The 27,312-nt window shown below is 46.6% G+C and overlaps 1 protein-coding gene across 1 annotated transcript in view; it reads left to right on the top strand.

Moving 5' to 3' along the window:
- LOC146856412 (thiol S-methyltransferase TMT1A-like) overlaps nucleotides 1-12,883 on the top strand; it is a 165,982-nt gene extending 153,099 nt beyond the window's left edge. The window contains exon 2 of the mRNA XM_085654546.1: nucleotides 12,438-12,883. Within this exon, the coding sequence (XP_085510672.1) occupies nucleotides 12,438-12,674 (237 nt within the window). The 3' untranslated portion in view covers nucleotides 12,675-12,883. The remainder of the gene's footprint in view (nucleotides 1-12,437) is intronic.
- The last annotated feature ends 14,429 nt before the right edge of the window (nucleotides 12,884-27,312 follow it).

Genomic DNA, 27,312 nt, shown 5'->3' with positions numbered 1-27,312 from the left:
AGGTCGTCCACCACCACCACCACGTCCACCACCACCACCACCACCACCACGTCCACCACCAGCACATCCACCACCAGCACATCCACCACCCGTGACAGGTAAAGTGTCACTGGAGGGCAGGGGTAATAGGAGTGTCAACCCTGGCTGTACATGGGACATTCAAGGATGCATTGGGTGCGAGAAGACGGGACTAGGGGCTAGAAGTATTACACCAGACCTAAGATACATTTTGAAGAGGCGCAATGTCACAGGGGCTCCTGTAAAAGCACTCGCAGCATCTCTACCTCGCAGTGTTATACCTTCACAAGCCACTCACTCAAAACAAGCATTGACATAGCCAATAGGTCTCGCCTTTGGGACCTTATAAGTGTTTAGCCATGCAACACTTGATGTTGTTGCACCAAGGATATTGCGCTGGATAACTAAACACTTATAAGGTCCCAAAGGCGAGACCTATGGCTATGCCAATGCTTGTTTTCTGTCAGAGTGGGTTTATCAAGGAAAGAGACTAGTGATAAAGACGACCTGAAATTAAATAACTAAAACAATCACCGTCTGACGTGATTTTGCCTCCAGGCGTGCCGCATGCATTGTGAAGACCGGCCCTTCAGTCCTTGTCCCACCCGCGACTCCTAAACCAATCATCATGCTGCTCTCTTGCTGTTTATGTTAGAGCATTATGGGAACAGTGGTTCTGCCACCTAATCGCTTTTGAATCGTAGGAACTTATTTTTAAACAATTCAGTCCCTCTGTTCAGATGAGACTAGTCATGAATGAAACGAGCAAGTCCAAACAAAAAGAGAACTCGTATACTTCTGAATCAGTATAAGATTTTTAGTGAATTGAATTAAATCGTGTACTATATAGATATAACTATAACAAATATATACACACAGATATGGACTATACATTTACATTTAGATTGATGACGTGAAGTGAACACAAAAGAATCTATTTACATATCACACCACAATATGTACACAACAAGTAAACTTTACGACAAACATTTAAACACAGTGCAAAATATTTTGGATACGATTCTGCTCTGCAAGCAATTCATCTAATTATCTTAGTTGTTCTGGGTGATCATTAACACTCAATAATATGCGTTGACGTTTCTGTAGTGTCGCTCCTATATCATGAATGACGCCGACACTATATTTCATGTAGGAGCTTTATTTCCTTGCTTCTCTCTCATTACTAACCCTGCTCTACTCTGCCCTTTCCTCGCTCCTCCTCTTCCGCCGCCTCTCACTCTCCTCCCATCTCCCCTTCTCATGTGCTGGTCCTAGCGCCCAGCACATGTCACGACATTACATCTTCCCCCTTCTTAAACAATTTTAACTGTTTTACCTGTGTCCATGCATGTCAGATTTACAGTGTAATATAAAACAATATAGTTACAGTTCTTCAATTAGGCGAACTGGTCTTCGATGAGTTTGTTGCGGCCGGAGATGAGCATTTCGATCCGCCTGTTCCCTTTCGTCAGGAGGCATGGACGGTCGATGATCACTTACTGACCCAGATGCATCTCCTGTTTCTACACTGATGGGTGCAGGCAACACTTCTTGGACATTGGGCGTGCATTTCTGAAAATGCGTCACATTCCTCGTGACCCTCTTGTTCTCCGTTCTCAGCCGTAATTATGATTCCTTTTTGTTTTGTCACCAGGAGTGGGCAGGCTTGATATCGACAGTCTGCTTTTCTCTGTTGTTCTTGTCTCACCAATACCCAGTCCCATTCATGGATAGATGGCTGTGCAGCTTTTCTCCGTCGGTCTGCATATTCCTTCATTTTCTCCTTTTTAAGTTTGTCTGTGGCTGCTAATTCTTCGTGCTCAGAGTCTTGAGACAAACCACTAGTTGCATCTTCCCAAGTTGGTATTCTGGTGCGCACAGTGCGACCCAACATTAAGGTTGACGGACACTTGCCTGTGGTCATATGCGGTGTGGTTCGATAGGCGCGTAATACTTCATTTAGAGCCACTTGCACATCAAGCTTTGAAAGTTCTGCCTGCTGGATGGTCTTCTTTAAAGTGGCCATAAATCTTTCCACCATTCCATTGGCCTGGGGCCACAGAGGCGTGATCTTCCGGTTTTTGAAATTGAGGTGTTTGGCAAATTCAGCGAATTCTTGTCCATTGAATGGAGGGCCGTTATCTGTTTTCACGACCTTCGGTATGCCCCATGCTGCGAATACCTCATCAAGTCCCGGTATAACAGTGGCAGCTTTGGTTGATGCTATGAGGTGCGCAATAGGGAAGCGTGAGTATTCGTCCATTATGACTAGGACATACTTGCCGGATTGTAGCGGTCCAAAGAAGTCCACTGCAACATGATGCCACACACCATCCGGCAGTTCAGACATCTGAAGCGGCGCAGGGGGATCCTCTCGACTTACTAGCTGACACTGTGGACAATCTTTCAGTGTAAGTTCCACCATCTGATCCAGCATAGGGAACCAGACCCGTTCCCGCAACGCTCGCTTCGTGGCTACGATGCCTCTGTGTCCCTCATGTGCTAGGTTGATGACTCCTTGACGCAGCTGTTTCGGGATGATGATCCGCTTGTCCCTTAGTATGAGACCATCGGCGGTGATGGACAGTTCCTCCTTCACATGTTTGAAAGAGGACAGTTCCCGATTGTCGATCCGTTCACTCTGTCCCAATTCTTCCAAGTGCCTCCAACTGTTTGCCCGAATGCGATGTTTTACATCTTGAAGTGTGACATCTTCTTTAGTAGCTTCAAGGAAGGCCTCTAAAGGAACTGCGGGCAATTTGGCTTGAGCCACTACAAAATGGATGTACTCCTCAGCCAGTGATGGATTGGATTTGGACGTTGCCGTGGGATGTCGAGACATGTAGTCAGCAGGGTTTGCAGCTTTTCCTGGCTTGTGGATTATAGTATAAGTGTATTCCTGAAGGCGGATGACACAGCGCTCTATTCTGGGTGGCATTTTGGCTCGGGGATTTCCGAAGATGGTTATTAGGGCCTGGTGATCCGTGATAAGTGTGAACTGCTTCCCATAGATGAAAATGTGGAAATGCTTGCAGGCCCAGACTACCGCCAGGCTTTCCTTTTCAGGCTGAGAGTAGGCTCTCTCTGTGTCCGTGAGGCTCCGACTGGAATGTGCTACAATATACCGTTGGTCACTCTCATTGTCATATTGAGCTAATATCGCCCCCAATCCTACGGGACTTGCATCCACAGTGATTTCGGTTTTTCTTCTCGGATTGAAATATGCAAGATTGTTGGCAGATTCAACCGCAGTTTTGGTTTCATGAAAGGCTTGATCACATCTTGTGGTCCATTAAAATGGGTGTCCTTGTTTGGTTAGCTTTCTCAGAGGGTAGCTAATGGTGGCATAGTCCTTGACATAGCGTGCACAGTAGCTTGCCATGCCTAGGAAGGAACGTACATCCCCCGCGTCTCGCGGCCTGGGGGTGCCATTCAGAGCGGCAATCTTTTCTGGATCTGGTTTCATTCCCGCGCCTGAGAAGATGTGTCCAAAGAGTTTCAAAGTGGACTTATGGAATTCACATTTGTCCTTATTTAAAGTGAGATTGGCCTCCAATAAAGCGTGGCAGACTCGGTCCAGCGCTGTGTCGTGTTCTTGCATGGTTGCTCCATATACCAGGATGTTGTCACTGTAATTTAGAGTGTTGGGAATGTGATGGATTACCTTTCTGATGGCTTCCTGGAAAATCTAAGCGGTCGAAGAGACCCCAAAGCTGAGTCTTTTGTATCTAAATAGGCCTTGGTGGGTCGAGAAGGTGGTAATATATCTCAATTTTTCATGAAGTTCCAATTGGTGATAGCCCTTGTTGAGATCTAATTTGGAAAATATTTGCGCACCATTGAGTGACGCAATCATGTCGCTAATATGAGGTCCCGGGTGTCTTTCTCTTTCAATGGCGGTGTTGGGTACCCTCATATCGACACAGAGGCGCACTTTGCCAGGAGAGCCCTTCTTAGGCACGACGACCACTGGAGAGACCCAGGGCGTGGGTCCTGACGTTCTCTCAATAATGTCAGCCTGGAGAAGATCCTGTAGTTCCTCCTCTACAGACTGTTGAAGGTGAAATGGAATTTTCCTGTGATGTTGCGCTATAGGAGTCACTTGTTCATTTATGTGCTGTCGAACTTGGCAGTGAGCCATCTTTCCGAGGCCGGTGAATAATTTTGGAAACTTGTGAACTATGTCCGGTTCATCATCTAGTTTATACAAAATGTCGTCTAGTCGAAGTCGTTCCGCCGTGGGCAAGCTAAGAAGACAATCCGCTTCAGGACCATCAATGACATGGATGTGAGCTGGAATAGTTCTGTCCTTGTATGTAAGATTAGTCGGGAATTGTCCTAAACACGAAAGAGGTTTCTTCGACATCCAGGTGTACACTCGCACGTTGGCTTTATGCAAGTGTGGTGGTGGACTCATTTTCTTGTATTCAGCAACTGAAATGTAGTTGAGAGACGCTCCACTATCCAGAACAAATTTGGCCCAGTGTGTGTCCATTTTAATATCTAGTCGCGGGTATTTCTTCAACCGGTCCGGGTCCGCAACCATGCAGACGTACTCATCGCTGTCTTGCAATATTGGTGACAGCGACCTTGACTCACGAGATTGTGATCGACGAGATCGATATGTCCCATGAGACTGACGACTGGACTGTGAAGAGCCAGTGGAAGAATCTCTGTAGTCCCACACTGCTTCGGCATGATGGCAAGTGTTAGACTGTCTGGATTGTCTGTAATCGTCTCTGTGGGTGTCTTTGCGAGGGGCTCCGCAAACGTTTTCAAAGTGGTTGTCCCGACCACACTTCCTGCATTTTTTACCTAAGGCAGGGCATGTCTCCGTGTGAGGGAAGTCATATCCCCAGCGATAGCATTTAAGTTGGCGCTCCTGTCGCTTATCAGTCCGGCTAGAACTGCGACGCCTGCGACTTGTATAATGGGACTGAACTTCGGACCTGGAAGATCTTTGCTTTGTAGGGGAGGACCTGTTGGTGTTATGGGACATGAGCCGAAATGCTTGTTCACATTTTTCGCCTCTTCCAGCTTCCATTTTCTTGGCATGTTCTTCTGCCTGATCATGTACTCGCGTCATTTCTTCGATCTCATCCAGCGAGTAGCTCTTCTTTAGCAGACGTCTACGTAACTACTCAGACTGGCATCCTTTTATGATTCGCAGGCGAAGTGCGTCTTCCGTCGAGAAAGAATCAAATTCACAGTAGCGGGCCAAACGTCGGAGTCGCGTGATGAAAGTATTCATGGGTTCATCTTTTTCTTGCGAAGCCAAATTGAATGTATATCTTTCGTAGTCAACATTCCGTTTGTGAAGGAATTTTCTGTTTAGTGCGTCACGCACATTGGCATAGGACGAAGCAGCATCGGCCGGAAGCTCCTTTATAATCTGACTAACATCTTTCCCAATTAAATTGCGTAATGCAATCAGTTGCTGCTCTTCCTCGGTTACATGAGACCCTTTCATGAAGTCTTCAAAGTCTTCTAGCCACTCCTGCCAGCGAAGACCCATACCTCCCCCCGATATGAGGACCAAGGGTTCCGGTGGGCGTAGAAAAGAGACTCCGATTAAGCCGAGTCTGGGTCCAGCCGTGTGCGCTGTGGACGTAGACGAGTCCGGCCTGGTGCTGGCGCTGGCAGAGGCATGACCCTATCTTGACGTTGGCGATCCCGACATGGCGTATGAAAATGGTGAAGCAGATTTGCGAAAATGGGCAAGTCACAGGGGCCCCCCAAGCGCCTGCCACTCAGTCCAAACTGGCACCGTCAACGCCCCTCTTTAATAGCGCTAGTGTGTAGGGTCAGTAACAGGGCGCCTATGAAGTAAAAGAGCAGTCCACTAGCCACTGGACAGATATGAATGGTCACTTGTATCACTGGACATTAAGGGTAGGCAACTAGATGTGCAGGCAGTCCCATACGTCTCTTAAATGGCCTTGAAATTGATTATAAGCACCAGAAATCGTCTCACATAGCCATTTGCCAATGCTTGTTGTCAATTGCAGCAAACGCCTGACCTTAAAATGGCTGCCGGGCACTCCTCGCAGGGGATTGGGTGAGGCGCCTGACTTCAAGATGGCCGCCAGTGAGATCTCACTCCTCGCGAGATTTGGGACATAATTCTGTGAGAGCAGCCATGCAGGCATTCACACGGGCAGCAGGAATTCAGGCAGGACACAGCAACAGACACCTGCCTCCCTCAGCAGGCGGCACTTGGCCTCGGGCCCCACCCGCACAGAGCACGCGATCGGGGTGGGCTCCCGGATCCGATCAAGACAGCAGCCTCCTCACCACACGCGAATGGGGTTGGCTCCCGGATCGCGATCAGAATTGCAGTCTCCTCACCACAAGCGACCGGGATGGGCTCCCGGATCGCGATCAGAACAGCGGCCTCTCCTGGACAAATGCACGCGGCTGGGGTGGACTCTCAGGGCGCGCAGAAGCAGATGCTTCAGCTCCGAGGCAGCGGAGCGAGACAGCACCACAGTGGGCACAACGCGGCCGGGGTGGGCACCCGGTCCGCAGCACAGCTCCGAGGCAGCGGAGCGTACGCACGACAGGAAGCAGGTAGGCAGCATGCACAGGTTGCGACCACTCTCGTCGCCAGTTGTAGTGTCGCTCCTAAGAAGTATTCCCAGGAGGCGGAAGGCCCCTACGAGTATTTTTCTGAAGCAGAGTGTGATTTACTATCGGAAACCCCGAGCGCCAGACGCCGGAGAATGGAAGGCACGGTGTGCTACAGATTAGTTCTATCCATTGACATGATGAGCTATGCTTGAATCAGGTTAACCATCTTAACTGTACGAGTTGCCGTGCTGACCTTTGGTATCCAAGTGGAACCTATCTGAAGGACACACACAGATTCAATTTCTAGTCCTGAGGAAGGCACACACACAGACGATTACACATTCACAATATTTTTCAGGGGTCGAAACGTTGACGCATATTATTGAGTGTTAATGATCACCCAGAACAACTAAGATAATTAGATGAATTGCTTGCAGGGCAGAATTGTATCCAAAATATTTTGCACTGTGTTTAAATGTTTGTCGTAAAGTTTACGTGTTGTGTACATAATGCGGTTTGATATGTAAATAGATTATTTTGTGTTCACTTCACGTCATCAATCAAAATGTAAATGTATAGTCCATATCTGTGTGTGTGTATATATTTGTTATAGTTATATCTATATAGTACACGATTTAATTCAATTCACTAAAAATCTTATACTGATTCAAAAGTATATGAGTTCTCTTCTTGTTTGGACTTGCTCGTTTCATTCATGACTAGTCTCATCTGAACAGAGGCACTGAATTGTTTAAAAATAAGTTCCTACGCTTCAAAAGCGATTAGGTGGCAGAACCACTGTTCCCTTAATGTACAAATCCCCAGGTTCTGCACATAACTGGGTTACCCCATTATCCTATACTGGTTTATGTTAGAGCAGCACGAGGATTGGCTTGGTCAGGTGCTGCCAGCACTCCTTAGGAGCATAGGGTGCTCCGGCAGGAATCCACTGGGCTCCTACATTGCGCAGATAGGCAAGGGTTCAAGTGCGCATGTTGGGCTGGTCGGAGCAAGGAACCCGTCCAGCCGGGCATGTGCCCTTCACCCAAGGAGGCCCGGCAGCTGACCTGTGTCACTTACACTCAGTCATTCAAGAGGCTCCGGCCACAAGGGGTGTGGCAAAGAATATGGGCACAGAAGCTACTATGAACCACCCAGTGCAGTAATGTAGGACTTTGAGGAGTCTTATGTCTATACATAGTGAACCAGAACTCCCATTACCCTTGCTGAGTATGAGCTTGTTGAGTATAGACCAACATGACAGCATAAAGCAGCTCTTGTAGGATGCTAAAATACCCTAAAGATTTAGCCAGAATATTAAAGTTCAAAATAAGAGAACTACAAAGGAAAATACACAGAATGTGCCACGAAGATAAAAGCTATGGTAAAGGGTCAAAGTAAAATAGGCGAAACAAATCAAATATCCTCACTGGAAATTTCTTCCCATGGGGCAAGTAATTTGCACTTACAATTAATAATATCAAAATACCTCTGTGCTGAGGGGCCTCCTAGAACTGGTGACACTAAAAAGGCCATGTCCACTGACTATCTTGATGGTCTTTCCTACAAGAGTCTATCCGATGAGCAAGAATGCTTGATCGCTTCCATATCCCAAACTGTACTAGACAATGACCTGAATTTAACCGTGTCAGTCTTATAGAGCCAATAGAATCATTGTTTATGTATCAAACGTCAGTCATATTTTAGATCTACTGTTGCAAAGGCACCTGCTTACTGGGTCCAAAGGAGGCAAGGTAAATGAATCGCAGCCTACTTAAATGAGACAATAAACGCAGGAGATGGATCCAACTAGAGCCTGATTGAGCTTAGGACATCATATTCCTTTTTGTCTTTTCTGTACCTGAGCCCTCATGGACACAGTAGAGCCCAACTCTACTATTCTTTGAAACATGGCAGCGCTAAACTAAGGGTGATGTGTTGCCTTTCATTAAAAGGAATAACAAAATAAGTGCCTTATCTACTAAAATATGGGTCATGTTCTTCATCCCTCAGTACTAGTGCACTTTTGGTTTGGCAGCCATATTAAGCATAGGGTTTGTACTGCAAGGGTAGTGCAACTTTGTGATACTATCCAACGCAAATATAGATTTGCATTGGATATTAAATTCCATCCTAACACAAAAAAGTGATGTAAATTTGGTGCGAAGCGCAAGTACATCTGGGCCTAGATTTCAGAAATTCATCTGCAGTAAACAAGTGAACAAACTCAAAGGCAAAGATCTTGCAGTATGGATCAGTACTTCTTACTTTATTTCTATGCAGTACATGTCCCCGGTATAGCAAAAATTGTTTCACTTTATATCTGGGTAACATGTCCAAAGTTGTCTCTTATCCTTTTGAACACATCCCTAAGGGAACAACTGGCCAGCAGTGGAATCTGAAAGCTGATATGACATAGAAGGGACAGTTGTGGTGAGCAGAATCCCAAAAAAGGCTGCAGTCCATGAAGTATGAATCATAAGGCATAGGGTAACAAGTTGATTTGTAGCTGCAATTATATCTGTATCAAATGAACATGGCCTTAGTAACAAAAAGAATTCTAAAGAGGCTTGGTTACAGGTTTTATTCTGAACGTGAAAAAAGTGAATGAAAGGCGAGGAACACTGAAGAAAAAAATGTTAGACATGTCAGCCTTAGGGTGGTCTTACCCCCCAAACATCTTGCCTACCACCTCCATTTTTTGGTGATCTTGTTTTTTCTGGCCTTAAGACACTTCGCACTATACCACTGCTGCCCAGTTCTTAAGATGCATGTGTTCACTCCTCAAAACATGTTCACATTGGCTTATCCCCAATTGGCATCTTTTATTTACTTATAGGTTCCTAGTAAATTGATAATACATGTACCACGATCTGTAAATTAAATGCTACTAGTGGGCCTGCAGCACTGATCGCATGTTTCACGCGGTTATCATGTTCGCTCCCAGTCTACACCAGACAGACCGTCACACAGGCCCTCATAACCAGCAGATTGGGCTACGGGAACACTATCTACTTAGGAATCACTGCATGCCTCCTGAAGAGACTAGTCAATTCAAAACTCCGTGGCAAGACTCATCCTTAACCTCCCCAGATGGACCCACACCACATCACACCCCGCCTTAAGAAGCTACACTGGCTCCCAATCCTGAAGAGATGCCAGTTCAAGATGTTGACTCACACATACAAATCCCTGTACAACATAGGGCCAGCATACATCAACAAGCGTATGACCTTCCACCAACCAACCAGACACCTATGATCTGCCTCCCTCTCCCTTGCAGATGCCCCCCGGATCTGCCAAGGCAACTACAGATGCCGCTCTTTCTCTAATCTGGTGGTCAAAGCCTGGAACAACCTTACCCTGTACCTTGGGACCACCCCATCCTCCCAGCATTTCAGGGAAGGACTTGAGGCCTGGTTGTTTGAATGAACTGAGCACCACGCAGCAGTTAGCAACTCCAGCGTCTTGAGACCCTCATGGGTGATTTGCAACGCTTTACAAATGATAGATTGATTGTTTCTACCACAGACTTAGGTAGCCATTTAAACATGGCTCAGGCCTGCCACTGCAGCTTTTAAACCTGGACAAATAAACCTTTTGCCAGGCCCAAACCTTCCTTTTTAATACATACATACAAGTTGCCCCTAGCATAAGCCCTGGACACCCTAGAGAGCAGGGTGCAGTATACTTAAAATGTTGGGTATGGACCTTTAGGTTTTATATGTCCTGATCGTGAAAAACTCTTACATTCGTTTTTCACTACTAAAGGGCCTACATCTCCATTAGGATAACATTGGAGTTAACTTATTACATTTAATAAGCTGTAATTTCCAAATAGGAACAGGTAACTATTTCATGCATGGTGTTTTTTGAATTGTATTGAAAAATCCCCTCTAATGGAAAAGTCAGATTTAAATTGAGATCTTTTAGAAAGTCAGCATTTTCCTGCCATGACCATTTAGTGCATGTAGGTTGTCTTGGGTCACACAACTGGGTATAGTGTACAGTTGGACTATGTGTATTCCTCCTAGACAGCCACACACAGTAGAGACCTTAGGTGTGCCTGGATGGGCCATCCCTAAAAGGATGGGAGGGTGGAGCTGAGCCCAGCCCTACTTACATTTGAATGGTCTGTGTCCTGCCTCCACACAAAGAGCTGCTTACCCCCTGTAGTTAGTCTGGAGCTAGGACAGGGAGGGACCACAAATGGAAATCTCTAGAAGTGTCTCCCACTTCAAAGGCACAACTGGGTATAACAACTGGACCCCCAGCCTCAACTCTTCAGTACACTTCTGGACAAGTGGATGCTTTGCCAGGAGGAAGGATTGCTATACTGCTGAAAGGGCTGCCACTCTCCTGGACTACTGCTTTGAAGAACTGCTGTCCTGGTGTTCTGACCTGCTGCCCTTTTGCATGGGTGAGAAGGAGTTGACCTGCATCTGTTGAATTCAGGACCCCAAAGTGACTCCAATGGCTTGCTGGCTGACCTCTAGACTTGAGCTTCAGGGACAGAAGGCTCCACCACCTGCCATGTGGTGCCACCACAGTCCTGGACCCTTGGTAATGGGCCTAAGGTGCTTTGCCACTCTGTGGATCCAGCAGAACTGACACATCTCCTCTGCTGCGTGACGTAACCCTTAGCAGAAGCGACGCATTAGTGCTGCAGGGTAGTTCAACACCTCTTCAAACACTCATCACATCGCATCCCGATGCCCATCTGAACTGCCTTTACACAATGCATCCTTGGTACAAGCCCTCACACCCCTCATCGACTGCAGCCTCAACAATGCCAGACTTCGCATAGCAGCTTGGTAGCTGCTCAGAACCGATGCATTAAACCAACTGCGTCACACTTCCTCAACGCTGGACTTTCAATCGCAAGCCCTTGTCGACGGGATCCTCCATTATGAGGCACAGTCTCGCACTGCAGCCTCGCCGCATCTCAGATCTGACCATTACTTTGGCTACGCAGTGCAACTTCAACACGGATCCTTGCAATGCTCATTAAACCAAGGTTTAAGGTACTTTGTTCAGTGGGTTTAATTGGATTCCTGTAGCCAACCTGAACTTAAGACTCGGACCTGGTCTGGCATAAACAAACATCCCCAGTTGGCACTTTCTGCTTTTTGGCACTATCTTTCCTAAAACCTTTGAAATTGAACATCTCCAGTTCAACTAATTGGATTTTTGTCATTTTGCTCTTGTTTTATTTATTAAAAATTACTCTATTTTTCTAAACTAGTGTGGGATTCTTTTGCATGGTGTTTTCACTGAGTTACTGTTTGTAGTGTTGCAAAAATTCGTTACACATTGCCTTTAAGTTAAGCCTGACTGCTCTGTGCCGAGAGACCCAAAGGCTGAGCACGGGTTAATTCAGGGTTTGCGTGTGACTTCACCCTGGGAAGAATTGTGGTTACTGTTTGAGAAGGGTTTCACCCCCACTCAACCAGTAACCAAATTTCTTACAAAAAGGATGTGTTGTGAGAAATTGATGTAAGGGAGAAAAGCTCATGTATAATCCATTTTTGTTACAATTTCTTACACTGATAAATTGCAATTTCCAGTAGCCCAAGAAGGCGTGCAAGGATTACAATAACTGTTGAGGAAATGTATTAGAATCATCAATATCTATTGCACAAAGTGTTTTCCTAAGGTTTATTTGCCACACTTGTATTTAATATTGTGTAAGCCACTCTGCATTAAAACATGATCAATGGAAAGATGTAAATGTCCTCGCTGACTATCTTTTTCAAATAGATTGCCCTTCATTTGCTCAAGTCACCTGCTGACTTTGTAATACTCTATTCTGACATTAACAATCTATCTCTTCGCATTTTTTTCCACAGGGTGGAGCTTTCTATTTTATGGAACACGTGAGCGCAGATCATTCAACTTGGACCTACTTTTTTCAGAAAATTTACCACCCCACTTGGAAATGCCTCCTTGATGGATGTCATCTCTGCAGGCATATCTGGAAAGATCTGGAAAATGCCAAATTCTCAGATCTGAAGCTACAGCACATCTGGGCTCCCTTTAATTGGCGACCTTTCCGACCTCACATTGTCGGATATGCTGTTAAATAACCAACCAACCATACGAAATCAGATTGGTTTAGCTCACTTAGTAGGTTGTGTGGGATAAGTGCAGCTCCAAGTGGTTTTCTTTAAAATGTTGAATGATAGCCTGATGTATTTTGCTAAACAATGTTATCTGATTACTGAAAGAGAGAACACAATTAAAATATTTTAAACAGTAATAAACATAGAATTTGTACCATTCTATTGATTTTCAACCACATTAGACCATTGTCTTATTTAAGGTAGGATCCGAAGAGCTAAAACTGTACGATGACGTGGTAAAATGAACACCATGTATATAGCATGCCAATTCATCGAAAAAAATGAAAACCATTTGACTAAAATATGATTTTAAAAGAAAACAAACATGTACCTCAGAGAATCCCGGTTACTGAAGACATCTTTAATATTAACATAGAAAAAAGACAAGGATGAAGAAAGGAGTAGCATTAGGAAGGGTGAACGAAATGGGTTGGTTGGTGTCCCCCAAGAAAAAAAGAAGAAAGGATGTGTGGGGGTTACCCCTTGGAAGAGCAAATTAAAAAAAAGTGAGAATTAACCCTGTGCCAGTTCGGAGGACACGGGGTGAAGGGAAGAGGGATCTATGTTAACCTTTGAGGTGAATCAAAAGAGAAAAACAATTTTCAAGGTCAATTACATTTATTGTTTAAATGTAAAAAAAAGAAAAAATAAGTTTTAAAATAAAGGTATTCTATGAAATGATTTCTATGAAATGTAAATGACGTTCAACATTAAAATTAGGTTAAACAGTGAAGGTGAATGGTTTCTCAGAATTAATACTCTATGATTTATATTTCTAATAAAATAACAGACATCCCTCTCGTAAATGTGCCATAACTATCAGCAGCGACCCGTGCAGATAAGAGCGGTGGGGCTTGTCGAAATCCCTCCCTACCCGGCCCCACGGAGAAGCAATCCTGCCTCAGATATCCTGCCTTCACAATTAAGCATTAATGGCTTGACCCAGAGTTTTTCAGCTTGAAGTTGCGATTTATGACACCTGATAACTAATGATACTGTAGGGTATGGTATTTATCTAGTGCAATATACAGTGCCTATAAAGAGTTTTTGTGGACTAACATGGATTTTAGTACTTAATCCGCCATAATTCACATGGTACGGCAAATACTGTACGCTCTTTATTCTGTTAAATTGGGCAGGATTGAATTTAGGAGATTTTTTTTCTATAAACCTAATTTATTACATTTTTGTAGATGAAGAATGAAAACATAGTCACACAGTAAGCACGTATGAGATAATTATATTGTAGTTGCAAAGGCCCATGGCAGTCATGTGATACATTTGGACCAAACAAAAAGCTAGAATCATCAGCACTTTTGGGTTCAATCAAGGCGATCATCTCCTTGGCCCAACCATTTACCCCCACACTCGACCATGTTTGAGGGGACATCCTCTGGCCTCATAGACCAGTCTATCCTGTTTGGTGCACCAGTCCACCCCCGACGTTAAAGAAACTGGGTAGGAGGAGAAGGGGATTTCCAGCGCCCAGCGATGTCATGCTTGGCGCCCATTAGGTGCGTCCCCAAGAAGGAGCGATCAGCTATCGTTCTTCCAGAGCTCTCCAGGACACCAAGCAAAATCACTAGAGGTGTGAGAGGAACCTCCCATCCAAGCACCTCAGTGACTTCCCCCTACCACTGCAGCCCAGAAATTTTGAATCATAAGAGACAACCATACCATGTGATAGAAACGGCTGCTTTGTTGCCACAACAGAAACAGACCGGCTGAGAGAGGAGTCCCATTCGATGAAGCCGAGCAGGGGAGAGATAGGCAGTTTAGAGATAAGTATGTTTGGATCAGCCACAGTTTGAAGGAGATTGTAGTAACCCATAATACCATCAGTGCATCATACCAGTCATCATCCTCTAGGGGTCCCACCCAACCCTTCCCATCGGGTCCTGAGGTGTTCTAAAGTGCCAGGGTTATTGACCGTTAGGGTGCTAGGATTTGTGGAATTCCTCCCTCCCCAAATTGCCCAGTAGGATTTAGCCTCGAGGGGGCTAAACTTGGGAAGAGACAGTGTGTGAGATGTGAGTTTGGAGAGCATGTCACAGTTGAAGATATTTGTAGAACTGTGTATGAGCCTGAGCCTAGGTGGCTTGGAGTTCTTGGAACGATCGCATGTGTGTCCCCGACCAGATGTCCCCGAGTTGTGAAATCCCAATGAGGTGACATCGCCTAAAGCCCTGTAGTGCCGTCACCTCCCTCAACCAAGTCCCCTGCCAAATAGGTGTCTGTTGCATAAGTTTGGTATCCCAGCATGTGTGTCGCAAAGCCGCACTTTAGGCCTGAAGAGCTGTTTTTGTCACTAATGAGGTGGAGTCAGGAATGGGGAAGCCATAAGCTTAGATAGAATCTAGGGGAATCTCAGCAGGAATAGCTCCAGGCGGTAGACCCGGGGTCCGACCAACCCCCATTAAGCAAACCTGTATAGCTAGTAGGTGCAAGGCTAGATAATAGAGAGAGAGGTTGGTCATTCCCAAGCCATCATCGTACGGGCCACATTGGCAGTTTGCATAAGCCAGTTGAGCCCTGAACCCATGCCACAAGAAGGAGGTCATTATTATATCTAGTGTATAGAACCACGTCTGCGGTAGATGAAGCGGCAGATTTTGAAAGGCACAAAGAAAGCGTGGCAATATCATCATTTTGAAAAGGCGTATTCAGCCCATTACATTCAACAGAAGGGACTGCCACGTAATAAGGTCAGCCTTAGCTCTGCGTTGCAAGGTTTCTATGTTAAGGGGCCAGGTAAGTTCAGGGTGTAGTGTGACCCAGATACCCAAGTACTTGAAGCTAAGACGACGGATGGGTATGTTGTCTTGCCAGTTGAAGCAGTCTCGAGAGGGGGCTAGTGGCACCAAGATAGATTTGTAGGGGTTCACCTTGAGGCCTGTACCTTCCCCGAAACAGTGCAAGAGGTGAAGACAATGAGGGCCAGTCACTGCAGGGTTTGTTAAGTAAAGCATAATGTAATCTGCATGTAAGGCTATACGACCTTCACTCCACCTGCACCCTCAGACCTGTGCATCAATACGAATGAGTTGAGCCAGTGGCGCAATCGCTAGCGCAAAGAGAAGAGGGGGGACAGAGAACAGCCCTCTCTGGTTCACCGACTGACCGGAAAAGCGTGAGAAAAGACTCCAATGATCTGGACCCTTGACGAAGCGTTGGAATAGAGGGACCTGACCATTCCACGGAAGCGAGGTCCAATCCCGGCCCATGTCAGCACCAACTGAAGGTCAATGCTTTTTCAGAATCAATGAAAAGCATGGCCAGGTCAGGTGGTAGTAGGTGACGGTGGGCTAGGGCTACGTGGAGTCATCAAAGGCAATAGATTGTGCTGTGGGTCGGCATGAAGCCGCACTGTTCAGTATGTATCAATGTACCTAAAACCTGTCTGAGTCGGTTGACCAGGAATTAGAACATTTTATGAAGGGTGAGGTATTAAACGAACCCAGTACCCTGGCTTATGAAAGCAGATTATTAGTATGCACATAGGTAACATTTGTACACGATAAGAAAATAGAAAATGCCACAATGTACTTGATATGACAACTCAAAATCATTCTGTGGTGCTCAATAAAGATTGTTAAAAAAAAAATTAAACATACCCAGTAATCACTAGGTGCAATAAATACCACCCATCTCAGATTGCTGACCCTTGCGCAAACAGGGGTCTGTACTGGGCACAGTAAACTCAGACCAATCAGGGTCTTAGTAACTTATGTTTTGAGAACTGGCTCCAATGAACAAGTTATCTTCTTTCTGATAGATTGAGGCCGTATTCAAGTGTTCTCTATTTTGACCATGTATGGAGGCGCATCACCATCAGAAGCAAGTCCCAGGGGGCTCTAAAGGCACAGTTTCAGTTTTACCCACTCCTGTGGTGTGGTAGTGATCAGAGATGCAGTGAATGCCATCTCATCGGTTGGTCACAAGTCTGAATCTTGCACAGTCAAATAGGGCCACTCGCCATGGACACAGCAGCACTTGGCATCCCTGGCTCTTCCTGATGAGCAGTGCTGCTTGCCGTTTTTCAGCGACTGGAGCTGATCTTGCTCGGCGGATACAGAAGGTAAATGCGCTTCCCCTAGCAAAGGGGCAGGGGGCATTCTTCGGCTCCTGACTGGCGCAGCAGCAAGGGTGTGACATCCTCAGCGGTGTCCTACGATCCTTGGGAATACAGTCAGGCGCAGTTGGCGAGCTAGATCTGCAGGTCACGACAGTTGTCCTTTTGTCCAGGCCACGACCCAAACAGTTTGCCACAGCAATTTTGGCAGACTCTTTTGGCATAGGTTTGTGGCATTCCTTGCTATTGATCGCAGAATCATCGGTGTGATCGCCCTTCACACAGCGGACAAAGTCTCACGCTCTGGCCCAATCAAGTCATCGGTGGCCCCCTCTGGCATATGGGGTCACCGCTATAAGGCTGTGTGATCTGGGCACCTTCCACACAGCACTCAATATTTGGCACAGTCTATGGCAGCCCTCTCCTATCATAGGGGGGTCGACGAAAACAGTCTTGCACATAGGCTATGGCCTGATTGGTCCACAGCCGAATTCGGACACCACACACAGGGAGTCCTCATGGTAGGGCTCCCCACTGGACCTTGATTCTTTTGAAGTGGACACTTCTCTTTTTCATTTTCCTCCATAAAAGAGCTCTTTCACAGCAGGTAAGACTCCGAAGCGGATTGTCCAGAGCATAATTCATGAGAGTGACCAAAGTTTACACCTGGATGTCAGCCACAGTGCTATGTGCATCAAAGGGTAAATCCCAGACCCCCATTCCTGCCCTTTACGATTCTCTTAACAGCCCCATCTCTCTTCCCGAGATGTGTCCAGGCCCCTTCCGTGTGATCTATCACTCAATTGAAGAGCAGTCTTTTGAGATGTAAAGGGAGTCCCTTACTTCCGTCCAGTTTGTCCCCACCCAGCTCACAGAAATGCAGTAGTACATACATCTGTCTATTGTATTTGTATGTAATTGTATTTCTCTCCACCTCATGTCTTCACCAGGCAGACCTGGGTGTCCCAAAATGGAATCCAGGGTCCTCTAAACACTGTACCATTGCAGGCACACTTTCTGTTCAACACTAATACCACTATGCATTTTTACCTCACATGTACACATGCATTCCGCACACACACTCAGTCTGCGTGCACCTTTCAGCACTGATGTTTTTCTGTCTTTAATCAGGGTGTGTTATTTCAAAACGCACACAATGCCAGCACACACACCCACTATGCCCTCACAACTCTTCACCCTTCATGTATTGTACTTAATACAAGCACACATACACCCAGCACATTTGGTCCCTGCGCAAGCACTGCACAGCACATCTCTCATGTAATATATTCCTCTCGGGTATACATACACTCAGTACATGTATTATCGACAAAGGTACTACACCGTATTGCTCGATCTCTGTACTGTACCCTTCTTGGCACACACACATCCAGCACAGTCACAACCACTGCGCTACGCACTACCACACATTTACCTGATGTAGGCCAAGGTGAGTTAAGCACACAGCAGCAGAACTTTTAAAAGGTGAGTGAGCCTGTAGGCCTCACGCCAGTGACACAGGGTAACAAGCATTGGCATAGCCAATAGGCCTCGCCTTTGGGACCTTATAAGTGTTTAGTTATGTAGCTGTTGCATGGCTAAACACTTATAAGGTCCCAAAAGCGAGACCTATTGGCTATGCCAAGCGGCCGCGAAAGTGAAAGTAATCGCGGTCAAGCACGGCGCGCGCGCCCACACACATGCACTGTAGCTCTAGGCTGGCCTGGTAGCACTTTTTGGAGCCCTCTCAAAAAGTCTCACCAGACCAGCGCATGCGCTGGGTCAGGCGAGACATAAAAAGGGCTCAAAAGTGTAAAATATCATCCTGTGTCCTCTATCATCATCTACACATAATGTGCACATGTTTTCTACACCTCCTTTCACTTTTTTAATTATAGGTCACCTGACAGAGAGCACTTGGTGAAGGTCACTCTTGGTGAATGCTTGGACCACTGTTTTTAAATTGTTTTTTTAACTCATATAGAGATACGTAGTGCTTCGGCTCATTAGATATTGTTATATGATTGCAGGCACTTTTTACAATAAACTTTGACGGCTTTCCTGATGAAGGTGCTTACCCGCCGAAATGCGCATAGATGATGATAGAAGCTATAGCTGTTACATCTATAGACAGCATTAACTTTAGCATTTGTGATATCCAACCCTAGAAACCTGATGAAATCATTTACTAAATTGATGATGTTCACGTAAATTAATAATATATTATACTGTGGTTGCTCAGTACTAGGCAACACTGCTGTAGATCACCAACAGTGTGTGAAGTATGATTGAAGGAGTGAATGTTGTGGGGATAGGATGATATTGTACCGCTCATATGCAGATGTAGTAAGAAATATTTTTACCATTTCATAATATGTTTTCTATGAATCACTGAATTTATGTTGAATGCTAATAGAAAGTTCATACTGTATACTTTTGAACCCTTTTTAAGTTTTGCTTGTGCTGTGCTTGAGGAATCTATTGTTTTTAATTTAAACTGAAAAGGGATTTCCATCCTGGCTCCCCTCCTTCCTGGCTTCTCATTGGTTCCTGTGCATGCCACTTGCCTTTTCTTCATTTGTATTGGCTGTAGCATATTTTCCTGCATTTACCAATGCTTGTTCCTCGCTTGCTTCTCTTAATAGTTTACCTCAGTTGAAATACTATTGACATCCGCTTTGGTGGAACTATATTTTCATAAAGTTTTGCCATTAACTATTGCAGCATATTTATATAACGATTTATCACCCAGAGAGATTAAGTGGTTTGCATAGACTCACAGGATGTTGCACGGCGCCGCCCAGACTCGAACCGGGATCCCCAGCTCTCGAGTCAGCAGCTCTGGCTGCTGCTCCACATCTACACTCCCCATGTTATCTGACAGATAGCTCTTTCCTTCTCCCAGACAATGATTGAGGAAAACAGCTCTGGACTCATTACATATGTGAAACTGATGCATTGCCAATGCTTGTTCTATTTAGGAAATTCATTCATTTTAAAATTCAGTTGCCGAGGGTTGAACTTCAACTATTAGCAGGGGTCCCATTTTCTTTACACTATTGTTACCACAGCCTAACTGTGTGGGGTTCATTATTTTACATAGACTCTACCCTCCCCAGGTTAGCTGCCTACAGTGGTCAAAACTTTCAGTTCACTTTCAAGCCAGCCCCCAAAATCGCCTTACTACATTCACAACTCGGGTGCACTGCCACTGTTAATTAGGCACTGATATGGAGATGTTTAAAAGGTTTGGATTCACAGACGAAGATTATGCCAACTTAGTTGGTAACCAAACTCGTTTCGACAACCAAGCTAACTTTAACCTCACTGATAACGAAGACAAACTATTTTCATTGACAAAGATCAAATGGATTGATTCACACAGACATTCTATGCTTGAATATTTAAAGGACAAGAGTCATTCCACAGGGACTCCGAGTGAGGAATATCTCAGGACTCTGTTCTCATCCGTAAGTGCTTGGAACGTTGGTCCATGATAGCTAATCACTGCTCATACGATCTTATGATGCTCATTGTGGAGACAGCCAAAGCACTTGCACAGGGACTAGTCAATGAAAAGTTAGAACTTGAAGAGAATATCAAAACGTCCCAGATAAGGCTAAAAAGAAATTGGAAGAAGTAGAGAAAGAGATTGCCTCCTATACCATATGGTAAAATGAAAGATATACTCTCTTAAAAAATAAACAACAACACATTAGCTATTACACCACGGAAAAAACAAATCCCTTTCAGGCTGAAAACTTTTATAGTCAGAGCCAATACAATGAGGAAGACACCACTGGACAGACTAGGTACACTTGCAAAGTCCTCACCTTCTCAGATATGCCCGATTCAGATAACGAAGGCAGCTCCCATCATTTTCATCAGACCAGGAGAAGAATACCATTTGAATTAAACCCAGTGCCCGGCCAATCTTTTTTAGTGAGGAGGGCGGAGGGGGACGCAGAGACCAAGATATCAAACCCAATAGTGGGAATTATCAGCCGAACAAGAACCAATACCTGGAAACCAGGAAAAGGCAGTACTGGAGGCAGTGAAACAAATACCTATTTTTAATCTTTCTCAAATTTCTCTTGACCCCATCAATAGATTCCTTACTATCGAGAGGGCTGTCATTTGTTCCACATGCTCAGGTCAATATCTTTTAGCTATTTCAAGATATTATGTCATTTTTTCTGAAAATAAGTTTGCTAAAATTCTTTTCCGAGCATGGTTCCTCATATTCGAGGCAAGAAAATCTATTTGGCCCATCGCCTCTTTCCACCTTCACTCCCACATCAAATCAAGTAGGACCGGAAGTGACTATCTTCGAAAAAGTTATCAGCACCTCAAACAAGCCATCTGTTTCATTACGCACCCCCCACTCAATCTAGATAAGCAGGATTCCTTAGCATTAATAAAGCTTAGTGACAATAAGGCACTCACAATTAAAAATTGTGATAAAGGAGGAGAGGAGATTGTTATCAAGGATACCGCCAACTATGTGACCAAGATGAAAGATCTTTTAAGTAATGAAGAACATTACAAACAAATACAGATGGGTCCTACTTATAAAGTTATGGGCAAGATTAGCCACCTGACGGCACATGCAGTATTTATGGGTAAGATCTATGATATAGAACAAGATTATCTGAACATCAGTAATCCTGGGATGGCTAGTATTTGTGGGGTACCCCAAAATACAGAAAATAGTGAAAATGCCCCTTACAGACAAACTGTGACCACCATGGACTCGGTTACTAAGCCACTCTATAAATATATGGACTCCATTTTACAACCACATGTTCCGAAGATCAAGTCCTTCATTAAAGACACTAAGGATATCATCACGACAGTGGAAGGGTTGACATATAATGCCGACAAAGGTTTTTTGGTAACCTTAGACATTGAAGTCTAGTACAGTAATGTCCCCCAAAAAGGTGCTCTGGAGGCTGAACAATAGTGAGTATACAAAGTGTTTATATTATGTACCTCGAATAATGTCACTGAAGAAACATTGAAATAGGTTTTACCCATTTTTCCCGATTTTTTTCTGCTTTTAAAGTCAATATTCTTGTGAATATTTATTGAAAAAGTAGCTGTCTTTTTTAAGATTGTTACAATTGTAATGATTTTTATTAATTAGACAATAAAATTTAAATTACAAATGTATCAAGCTTTCAATGGTAAATGTGGTAGATGTGCAATCAAAACGTTAGGTTTGAGTACACTTTTCTCCAGCTGCAACATTTCCCTGCAGCTGATTTATGTGAAACATCTACAGAACTGGGTACAAAACTTTAATCGTATGCAGATGGAAGATTTACTATTCAAGTAGTCAATGTTTTCAGATGTTTATAAAGTAGCCCGACATAGTCAATCCAAAAACATTTAGAATCCACGTTTCTAACCTGCTCAATTACAGTAATCTAGATCCACATAAAAGTTGATTTTAGATCAACTACTTTTGTCTTAAGCAGGTCTTAACTTTTCCTCTGCTAAGCTTAAAATGTCCCTCCTCTAGGTTAATTATAAAGGATATGCCTTTGTTTTTTTTTAAAACTTCTGTTTATTGAAAGTTAAAAACTTTGTCATGATTACATATTTCCGTTTCAAAGGATATACTATTACACAGGGTTTAAAGGCTGGCACACAGTTTCTAAGCTTGTCCCAGAGTCTTCCCTGGCCAGGTTATGGTGGTTATATCATACAGTGGTCTTCAGGCGTGGGGACATCCGGGGGCTCATACAGTCCTCCCCGATATACATTCCATTTAGTCCATATTTCAGTCCATTTTTTTGGGCATCCCCGAGCAACATAGACCGTTTTCTCCCTCAACATGCACCAGTCCATGTCCTCTTTCCACTTCTTTAGTTTGGGCGGCGAGGAGGCCCCCCATGCCTGTGCTATGTTTCGTTTTGCAATCATCTGCCCCAAAGTGACCCACAGCCTCCCCCGTATATGGAGGTCCGTAGGCTCCCAAATATTCAATAGGCATCGCCTGGCCTCAGGTCTAAGTGGAACATCCCAGATCTCACTCATGCAATGTAGTACTTTCCCCCAGTAAGATTGAATGAGCGGGCATTCCCATAGAATGTGCATAAAGCTACCGTCCATCCCACATCGTCTCCTACAATGCCCGTTCGCACTTCTGCCCATCGCCATCAATTGTGTCTCCGAGAGGTATGCCCTGTGTAGGATTTTTAGCTGAATTAGGCGGAGCTTAGCGGAGATGGCCACCTCCCTTGGTGACGATACTGCCACCTGCCAGTCCTCGTCATCCATTTCGAGGCCGTCCCTCACCCACTTCTCCCGCAGCGCGGTGAGGGGATCTGGGGTATTATTAACGAGCTTCTTGTATGTGAGCGAGATAGTTTTGTCAGGTATGTGCCCGTCGAGCAGGCGACCCTCTAGTGGAGCGGACTCAGGTAAGGTCGTACCAGAGGGGATATTAGCCTGCAGTGAGTGTTTAATTTGTGTATACCTGAATTGCTCCGAGTCAGCCAAGTCGTATGTCTGTTGTAGTGTAGAGAAGGGAATTACTCCCGTCCGTTCCCAGAGGTCCCCGATGCGCGAGATACCTATTAGATCCCATTTGTCAAAGCCTTTCGTGTGCCCCAATGTGCCCAGTTGTTCCGCATCCCAGAGAGGGGTGGCCATGGTGAGCTTGCCATCCCACCCCAACGCTTTGGTAACGAGGTGCCACAGCTGCACTGCATGCTTCGTGGGTCCCGTAAGTGCGAACCTGGTAGGTTTGGAATAGAGCGCCCTCGTGAAGTCACCCCCGGGCAATAGCCACCTGTCCATGCCGTATGCTGGGTCATCTCCACTCCCGTACTGGCATTGGTTGATAGTGGCCAGTTGCGCCGCCCAGTAGTATTTTTTGATGTCTGGGAGGGCGATACCTCCGTCCTACCAGTCGAGCGTGAGCTTACCCAGCGCTATCCGTGGTCTGCCATCCCATAACAGTTCCCTCTGCAGGGTCTCTACTTCCTGAAAAAAGGCCCACGGTACCATGTCTGGGTAGTTCTGGAGGGCATATAGGAATCGGGGTAGGGCCATCATCTTAAACAGTGCAGCCCTCCCCAGCAGGGACAGGGGCAACCCCTTCCAGACCTCAACATCCCTTCTCAGCCGCCGCAGGGGGGGGAGTAAGTTCTCCTCGTATCTCCGTTTGGGATCGGTAGTGATATAGACGCCCAGGTATCGAAACCCCTCCGCCGCAACCTGTATCTCGCATTCTCTAGGGAGGACGGGCGCCGTCCCGTGAAGTACGTAGATTGTCGACTTGCCCCAGTTGATCCGGAAACCAGAGTTGCGCCCGAAACTGGTAAAAATGTCCAGGACCACCCTCAGCGAGCGCGCAGGGGAAGAAAGGTAAAGAAGGATGTCATCTGCATAGAGCGAGATTTTATCCTCCCACCCCTCGGTCCAGCGAAGCCCGCGGACGGAGAGATCTCTCCGGATCCACGCCGCGAGCGGCTCAAGGGAGATGGCAAACAGCAACGGGGAAAGGGGGCAACCCTGCCTCGTTCCCCTTCCCAGGGCAAACACCTCCGACCGTTTGTTATTGACCGCTACTTGGGCCAACGGGTCCGTATACAGGAGGCGGACCCACCCCACGAAACTAGGTCCAAAACCCATCTTCCGAAGCACAGCAAAGAGGTACGCCCATTCCAATGTGTCAAATGCCATGGTGGCATCCAACGAGACCACCACCACATCCTCCTGTATTCCAGGGCACCGCCCCAGAACGCCGTGCAGGCGCCGTAGGTTGAGGGCAGTATTCCTATGTGGTATAAAGCCCGATTGGTCTGGGTGCACCAGCTTCGTGATGACAAGCCGGAGTCTGTTTGCTAACACCTTCGCGAGAATCTTTGGCTCCGCGTTTAGAAGGGATATGGGCCTATAGGAGGCGCACTCGTTTCTAGGCTTCCCAGGCTTCGGAATGGTGACCAGCGTCGCAATGCGCTGATCTCTCGGCAACCGCCCGAGTTTCTTACTGTGCTCGAACATGGCCTTCATATGTGGGACTATTTTATCCGGTTTAAGTTTGTAGAGTTCGATAGGAAGGCCGTTCGGGCCCATCGCCTTGCCTATTTTAAGGTCCCCCATGGCCTTAGCCAGTTCTTCTGCCGTGAGGTCACCCTCCAGCGCCTCGCAGTCGCCCACAGAGAGATTAGGCAGTCTTATGTCCGCCAAGAACTCGGTCGAGTCGTTCTCCGTGAGCTCCGATGTCCCCTGATAAATTCGCTCAAAATGCCTCGCAAATTCTTCCGCTATGTCACTGGGCTCTGTGAGGAGGGCACCCGTTGCACTCTTAAGCTCAGATACAACTCGGTGTGCCTGCTCTTTTTTATCTAGCCAGGCTATCAGTTTACCCGCCTTATCACCCTGGTCCTATATGCGCCCCTCCTTTTTGCGCGCTAACGCCTGCGCCTCATCAGTGGCTACAGCCCTGTACTCCGCCGCCCTTAGCTGCAGTTGATGTGTGAGATCGCCCTCCGGGCCGCTCCCCACACCTGCCTCGAGCCTGATGATTTCACTTTCGATCTCCCTTAGCTGTTTTTCTTTATCTGCCTGCCGACCAGCAATGACCGAGAGGGCCTGGCCCCTCAGTACCGTCTTGAACGCCTCCCACAGAGTAGCAGGGGAGTCCACAGTGCCCTCATTATCGAGGAAATATTGCTCCACTACTCTACCCAGTGCCGCTCTAGTTTCTTGCCCCTGTAGGTACCAGGGATTAACACGTGGGATACCCTCCCCTCGTTGATCCCCAATCGTGAGATGAACCCATAATGGTGCATGGTCAGAGATGCCCCTAGGGAGATGTTTGACGTCCGTAGTTCGCATGTCAGCCTGGACAGGAGACAGAACGTAGTCAATGCGCGAGAGCGTCTGATGGGCACCCGACAATAACGTGTATTCTTTACTATTGGGGTGCCTCCCTCTCCAAAGATCCACAAAACTGAAGGCGTCAAGAAATGCAGGAAGCCACTGCTGTCCCGGCGCCATGCCCCGGGGGGGAAACCTATCCAACTCCCCCGACACAACCGCGTTGAAATCGCCTCCAATTATCAGGCGGCCCTCCGGAAGCCCCAGGAGAAAAGTGCCCAGGTCCCTATATGATTGGGCTTGTAGTCCGGGCGGAATGTATACTGCCACGAGCACCAGTGCATGACCTTCCCATCTCCCCGCTACCGCCACGAATCGGCCCAATGGGTCAGCCCACTGTTGTTGGACCTCGAAGGGGAAGCTGTGGCGCATCAAGACTCCCACTCCCCTAGAGCCCGTAGTGAACCCTGCATGAGAAGCCAGCCTGTATCCCAACCGATTAAGTGCTTTGCAGGAGTTGCCCAGTAAGTGGGTTTCCTGCAGCAACGCCACATCTGGGGAGTGCCGCCTAAGATGTTGTAATACAATACTTCTCTTGATTTTGTCCACCAGCCCGTTGACATTCCAACTGATAAGTTTAAGACTTTTGTCCCAGTACATGGTCGCGATAACAGATGTGTGCCTCAAGCCAGTCGTGTGCCCTGCCCCCCCCGCGTTGTTTGATAGCTTCGGATTCACATGACAAATAAACAACCTCTCTTCTCCCCCTACCCTCCCCCCCCACCACCCAACATACCTCAACAACAAACTTAAGAACTCTGCCCTCCACTCCCCCCTCCCTGCTACCCTGCCACGTAGGTTTCAAACTACCCACATCCTCAATCAGCAGAGCGCCTATCGCCCCAACAGGTGAACAACTATGTCTGGGGGCCGCGGTCTGTGGCGGGCTACAGCCGTCCGCAGCCGAATCCCCCGTATCACAGTAGCGTAAATGCCAGTCATGTGGAATAGGCAGTTCTTCCGCCACCAGGTGCCTCGGAGTGCAAGAGCACGTGCAGCCTCCCCAAATTCCAGCACCATAAACATGTGTCCCGCACTCATCCCATCAAGGCCAAATCCCACCGCCCCCCCGGGTCGCACCCCCGAGGTATACATTACAATTTTTCGCCATCTGTCCCTGGCGGGTCATGTCCGCGCCGGCTCCCTCGGAGCTCTCATCAGGTCGCCGGGCTCGGGCTGCTGGACCTCGACCTCCACGGGCGCCCCGCACCCTGCTCCCGGTCCAGGTCCAGGAGTTCACCCGTGGATGCATCCTCACGAGGGCCCGAGTCCCCCCGCTGTGTCGTGGTTCCGGGCCCCTTACCGCGGGCCGGACGCCCCTCCAGCCAGTCATGGACCTCTTTGGGCTCGGTAAAGAAGAGGGACTTCCCGTCCACAAGGATTTTTAACTTCGCAGGGAAGAACATCATATATTTGATCCCTCTCTGTCGCAAGGACGCTTTCATGCCCTCTCCTGTTGCACCTTCAGAGTGAAGTCCGGAAAGAATCTAATGGTGGCATTGTCCAATTTGATGTCCCCCCGGGATCTGGCCGCCTGTAATATTGCATCTCGGTCCCTGTAATTTAGGATCTTTGCAATAATGGTTCTAGGAGGCGCTCCCGGCTTTGGCCTGGGCACCGGCGCTCTGTGTGCCC

The sequence above is a fragment of the Triturus cristatus genome, chromosome 4_1, assembly GCF_964204655.1.
Source record: "Triturus cristatus chromosome 4_1, aTriCri1.1, whole genome shotgun sequence".
Taxonomy (NCBI): domain Eukaryota; kingdom Metazoa; phylum Chordata; class Amphibia; order Caudata; family Salamandridae; genus Triturus; species Triturus cristatus.
Note: the sequence above shows the minus strand (reverse complement) of the source record. Positions and strands in the feature narration are given on the sequence as shown.